The sequence below is a fragment of the Phalaenopsis equestris genome, unplaced genomic scaffold (genome assembly GCF_001263595.1).
Source record: "Phalaenopsis equestris unplaced genomic scaffold, ASM126359v1 Scaffold000147, whole genome shotgun sequence".
Classification (NCBI taxonomy): domain Eukaryota; kingdom Viridiplantae; phylum Streptophyta; class Magnoliopsida; order Asparagales; family Orchidaceae; genus Phalaenopsis; species Phalaenopsis equestris.
The window spans coordinates 7,278-13,776 of NW_018164589.1; the positions used below are offsets into that span (position 1 = coordinate 7,278).

At 31.7% G+C, this 6,499-nt stretch overlaps 1 protein-coding gene across 1 annotated transcript; it reads right to left on the reverse strand.

Moving 5' to 3' along the window:
• Positions 1-5,523: 5,523 nt before the first annotated feature.
• LOC110021806 lies at positions 5,524-6,346 on the reverse strand. The gene is made up of 2 exons (XM_020720462.1): positions 5,994-6,346; positions 5,524-5,899 (listed from the first exon to the last, which is right to left on the reverse strand). Exons 1-2 carry the CDS (start codon positions 6,281-6,283, stop codon positions 5,728-5,730), a joined length of 462 nt encoding a protein of 153 aa, XP_020576121.1. The 5' UTR covers positions 6,284-6,346; the 3' UTR covers positions 5,524-5,727.
• Between the last annotated feature and the right edge of the window lie 153 nt (positions 6,347-6,499).

Sequence of the window (6,499 nt, forward strand, 5' to 3'; positions counted from 1 at the left end):
CAAAAAATATGATTTTTGAGATTTCATTGAGTTTCTCAATATATTTAACATCTTCCACTCTTCTTCTTTAGGTTCCATTAATAACGGTTTCTTTTTTGAGTCTTTAACATTTAAAATTTTTTATAGTTAATCATTGAAAACTAAACTTAGAAATGTTTTGAAGACAAAATGAAAGCCTTAATTGAAAATTTGTAACTTTAGTTGCTTAAGATGCAACTAATTATAACGACTTTCTCTTATAGGATATTAGTAAGCTAGATTTAATCTAAATTCTATCTAGTCTTCAGATTAGGTTAGGAAGGTTTTAATTATAGACCATTATAAAAATTTAAAATCTCTTAATTTAAGTAATCAAACCCATCTAAAAATGGTGTTTTTATATCCTGATATACTATACTCTTTTGATGCCTTGCTTGATTATTTAAATAATTAAATCTTTGAATCTATATGGTTATATAAAGACACCAAAACTATCAAAAAATAAAACCGACATCCACACATTGACTAAAGTAAACATCCTTGCTAAGCCTAGTAACCATTATAAGCCACTTACTTGTAGAGCACAAAGTTTATCTCAAGCATTTATTTATATGTATATTTTTTATATTAAATAATATTTAATTAATTTTAAGAAATCTAAATTAAAAATTTGATGATGCAATTTTTTTGTACACTCTTCTACTTCAAATCTTGTAAGATATTCACAAAAAAAAAAGTTAGTATTAAAAAATGTACATTTATTATTTTTTATAAGTTTTACTTGCAATATCAAATCATGGAAATTGATTAAGGTGTGAAAGTCACTAAACTCTTAGAGAATAATGAGCTAAAGGTAAAAAAAATAAAAAATTGAAAGAATAATCTCCTTTTAAATGGGAAATTAATTAGTGTATTTATTTTTATTTTTCTATGTTTATGCTTATACATTGCGCCTTATTTGTAATTTTTCTATTAGTCATTTTGTGCATAGATTTCATTTCGTAAATGTAATAATTTTTCTATTTATCCTTTCTATTCTTGTTTACTCGTAGTTTTTTACATTTATTACATGTTTAAGGAAAACATTATATATATGTAGATATGGATATGAATATATATATATATATATCCATATCTACATATGTGGCTGGTTAATAATTATAAGAGTGTGCTTATCAATGGAAATTCATATGGTTTTTTCTCTGCTAATAGAGGGATCATACTCGGTGATCCGCTCTCTCCCACCATCTTCATAATAGTTTTTGATTATTTCACTAGATAATTACTAAATGCAGGTGCAACAACCTCATATGAATTTCTCTCACAGATCTACTATGCTTGTTAGTCATTTGGATTATGTTGACGATGTTATTCTTTTCTCTAATGCTTTAAAAGCAGCTTTGAAAATTTTAATGGCTAACATTAAAACTTTCTAATACACTTCTGGGCTTACTTTTGGCCAGGCCAAATGTATGATGTACTTTGGGAAAAATGTTAAAAATGATGCAAAGTTGTGGGCTACTGATTTCACGGGCTTTAAATGTGCCTCGTTGCCTCTTAAATAATTTTGTGTGAATCTTCTTAGAGGAAGGAGAAGATAGACTCAGATGGATGATGTTGTTGCCAAAATTAAATCGAGAATGGATGATTGGAGGAATATCCATCTTTCTAATGGGGGTAAATTAACTCTTTTCAAGAGTGTGCTTCATAGCATCCCATTATATGCTTTACAAGTATTGAATCTTAAGAAGAGCACTTTAAAAATTTTACATAACATGTTTAATAAATTTCTTTGGTCTAGGGATGGGACTAGGAAGAGGTGGATCACTTGGGAGAAACTATGTAAGCCACGTTTTGTTGGGAGCTTGGTTTCAAAGACTTAGATCACATTGCAAAAATTAAAAAGTGTAAATTGTGGTTCAAATTCAGACCTACGGCCTCTCTTTGGGCTCAATTTATGCATCAAAAGTATGTAAGCATCTTCACCCTTCCTTAGTTTCTTGGAAGGTTGGTGATTCTAAAATCTGGAAGTCTATTATTAATGCTAGAGATGTAGCAAATAGTTTCATTTTTTGGGACATTGGTGAAGGGATGATCTCCTTTTGTCATGAGCAATGGGGTTTGAGTAATGTTTCTCCCTTTGATACTACAATCATTGATAATGTGATTTATGATTTCTGAAGAGACTGATCTTGGTATATTGATAAGTTGATGGCCACTATTGGTAATAATGCATTTGAAGGTTGCTCAGATTCCTATTGATCAAAACAAAAGGGATGTCTCTATGTGTAAGTTCAGTTTACAGGCATCTGTTACCAAAATGCTTTATAAAAATATGATACCTCCTCGGTTTGGAAATGGGGGAAAATAATTTGGCAAAATCATATTTCCCCTTCCATATCTTTCTTCCTTTGGAGGTTTTTCCTATCTATGGTGCCTTTAGATGATATTCTCAAGTTAAAGGGCTTGAGATTGGCTTCTAAATGTTTCATTTCTTCTAGTAATGAGGAGACTTATGCACATTTATTTTTTGACTGTCACTATGCTAAGGAGGTTTGGGGCATGATTGGCAATTATTTTTGTGTGGTTTGGCCTCAGGTTTTTGAGGTCAAACACATCCTTTTGGTTAGGAAAGATTCATCTCTTGCTTATAGTAAACTTGAGCATTTTCCTGTCACTATTTTTTTGTTCCAGTGGATGGCTAGAAACTGTTTCAAGTATCAAAATTCCCCCCCTTCCTCCTCCATTACGGTTTCTCACATTGTATCACACTATTTTAAATTCAGTAGAAATTTTCTGGGTGAAGCCCAGGGTGTTGCTTCTTCTACTATTAGGAGGCCTCTGGTTTTCAGTTGGCAGTTTCCTGATTTGGGCTAGATAGATCAAAATCAATGTTGATGGTAGTTGGTCTAACACTGTGACTGGGGTTGGTGGTGTCTTTAAAGATAACTTGGGTAATACTTTATGTTATTTTGCTTCTCCTGTCATTGCAGAATGCCCTCTAGAATCAGAATGCTGGGTTGTTCTCCTTGCGATACAGATGGCTTCAATTTTTCAGTTTTCTAAGTTTTATGTGGAATATGATTCCAAGATACATTTCCAAATTCTTTCTAAATCTCAACAGCCCCCTTGGAATGTGGTAAAAATTATTAATAGGATCTGGTTTGTTATATCCTCTAACAAACTCAGGATGCGCCTGAGCTTCATTTTTAGGGAGGGCAATACAACTGCTGATTGGTTGACAAGAGTGGGTAATGTGAATATTATGGTTGGATTAGTCTTTTGAGTAGGCTTGTTAATGGGAATAAATTGGAAGTCCCTTTTATCAGGATTTAGTCTTTTTCTAGGGTGCCTTTGTGGTTTCCTACTCTTCTACTTGCCTCTACTCTATGTTGCACCCGACTTATGTTTTTTTCTTATTTCAAATGGTTCAGTTTGCTCCGGAATCTTGTGTTTCTGGCTCATTTTTGGCATTTGCATTCCTATTTTTGATGACAGGTTGCAGTGGTTACAAGATATGGTGTCGATCAAGAGCCCTCTTTGCTTTGGTTCCAGATTTGGTCAAATGTTTGGTATGTAGTCTCAACCACCTACTCTTAATGCTTCTGTTTGGATTTTAGTGATTGTTGTGACTTTTTTGTTGCCAAGGGTTAGAGTTTACAGACTAGTTTTGTATTGAGAGCCTTATTGGATGTGGATTCAGAAGTTTCTGAATGGCTTCAGCTCTCAGTTTTGGCTTCTGCTCTCGATTTTCATGGATCTAATTTTGGTTGTGGTATATTTTGGTTTTCGTTCATTTGGTTTGGTGTACATGTATATATTTTGGGTATACAACCTTTTTTGGTGTTATGATTGTTCGGTCTTCATTTTTTTGGTGAGTTTAAGTGGACTGGTACTAAAGTTGACGACCCCCTTTTGAGTGAGTATCGTATTATGTTTTTTGGTGCTAGTTCTAGGGGTTCCTCTCCCAACCCTTTTTATGTAATCACCTTTTGATTAGCACGTAGGGAGCTGAATAATGCTCCTTTACCCATATATAATTATTAATATTATTTAATTAATATATTATATAACACTTATAGTTTTTCCCATTCTGAAAAAAATAAAAGGGCTAATGTTGCCCCTGACCATCTATTATTTTACCATGTTTTGTTTTAATCATATTTTTCATAAACCTACAAATAACTAATATTTTTTCACTATTCTATAGAAATAGAATATCATCCCCTTATTGTAACTATTTTGACTTGCAATGGTTAAATTTTTTTTTTAACATGATAACAAAAATATAAATGTATTTGTGTTGTTTTTCGTCTTAACTCCAACAAGCGAGAGAGTGTTGTTGTAAACCAATAAGTTTAAAAGTTCATATCTATCTAATATTTTCTATTAAATTATTGTATTTGAGTTATTCATATCATGTATTTTGTCATATAAAGTTTTATTTAGTAAAATAACATCTTGAAATCTACGGTGGAAGAATCTTGAACACACTAATAATATCACTAAAAGTAATTGTTATTCGTTAAAGGCAAACATAAAAATGTCACAAAATTAATAATCATATATATATTCATTGTAATATAAATATTTATTCCCTTTTTTCCTTTGCGAACATTAATCTCCACTTTAATCGTTGCCTACTTTATATTATTCTAATTTCTCTTTGTATTTTTTTATTGCATTAGTTTTTTGATAAAGTTTCTTGAAGCATAGCTTTTTCCCCTCTCAAACATAAAACCCAAAATTGGGTTAATTTTCACCATATGCATTCAACACCTTCATTGGTGGTTCAAGTTTAGTTTAAATATGTTAATATAAAGACCACTAAATTTTGTAAACAAGTCCATAGATGAGATGAATATATTCAAATTGTTAAGAATATATGTGATGGAAATAGAAGACCTCAAGAATTTTATAGTTATATAGAAAGAAAAATCAGATCAAGCAACAAAAAGGTTAATTTATTTTATTTTTTGTGTTTGCTTATTTGTGACAAAGATGTTTTTGTAACCCGAGATGTTAATTAAGTTTTACATTTAGACATTAAATATACCACAAGATTCATATGAATCTACATATATAATATTGACATTTTTTGAAATTTATTTAGCACCTAAATTTTTAAATCACATAAAAATATCATTAATATTAAAGTTTTAAATTGAAACATATATTTTTATGCATATGTTCTCAAGAGAATGGAATATTAATGTTTATGTAAGTAAATAGAAAAAAATTAGGTGCTCATCAAAGAAGAAACTAGGTTATGTCCAGAGAGGCCAATTGCCCTATCTGAAATTCGAGGTTTCTATATATAACTAATAATATTTAATATTTCCTTCTTTTGCAGTTTAGAAAATTTAGTAATTTTGCTCCTACAGAATATATATTTTTTCCCCATTACTTGAAAAAAATTTAGAAATTTAGTGATTTTGCCCGCCCTAAAATATAGTGATGTTTCGCCACTCTTCAGCCTAGGGCAATCAACCATTAGTCCTAATTTGATTACCAAACTAATTTAATATTAAGAGATCATGAAAATTCAACTCTTTAGAGAAAGGGGGTAACAACTACATAAAAACATATGAATAAGAAATATCCATTTATAACTCTTTTTAAGCCATAATTCATGAAAACTCCATACTACTCCATATATACTCTAGCACATCCTTCAGCAAAAGCTCAAGTTACATAATACCTTTCAAAGGCTTCACCAGATGAAAAAACAAAGCCCATCAGATTTATTCAAGCAGATGCAGTGATCTTTGTCCTCCCACCAGAGTCCTGAATTTTGGATCCCATGTGATGACCATTAGGCACCCTAAACCGTGATCTTGTTGATGCATTGAATTCAATTCTCTCATCTTCCAAAATTTGCCTATTCCGGCACTCCACACTACAAAATCCTTGGTCACCCCTGAATTAAAATCATTAAAATGAAAAAAATAAATTTTACATATTTTATAAGTGTAAATCATAAAAAGTTTAACAGATAATCAAAAAAACCATACCTATACATGTAAACCTCTTGTTGAAGGCTGAGCTCCTTGCTGCACAAATGGCAGAACTTGAGGAAATCTTCTGGTTTTCTGCAGAACTTCATGGATGACTTGATCACAACATTATTATTAGCTTCAAGCTCATGCTTTGATATGAGGATCTGCAGGCCAACCAGGCCTTTACCAGCAGTTTTTCTTGAGAGAGTTCCTCCATTAATGACTTCATTTTCTATTTTCCCTTCCCCTTCTCCTTGCCCTTCCTCCTCCTCAAAGTGAAAGATGCTGCTGGTTCTTGGAAGCATTTCAGAAAAGGGGAAGAGCGATGGAAGGAAGAGCACTTCTCACTAAGTTACTGGATGATAGGAAGGGGGGATGAAGGGATTGATATTTAAAAGAAATTTGTGGCTGCTAAGGAACCATCTGTCTTCTCACATGTTGTGATGGAATCTGTATCGTGGTTTTTTACTTGGATCTATTGACCATTCGGGTAAATTGGACTATATATATATATATATATA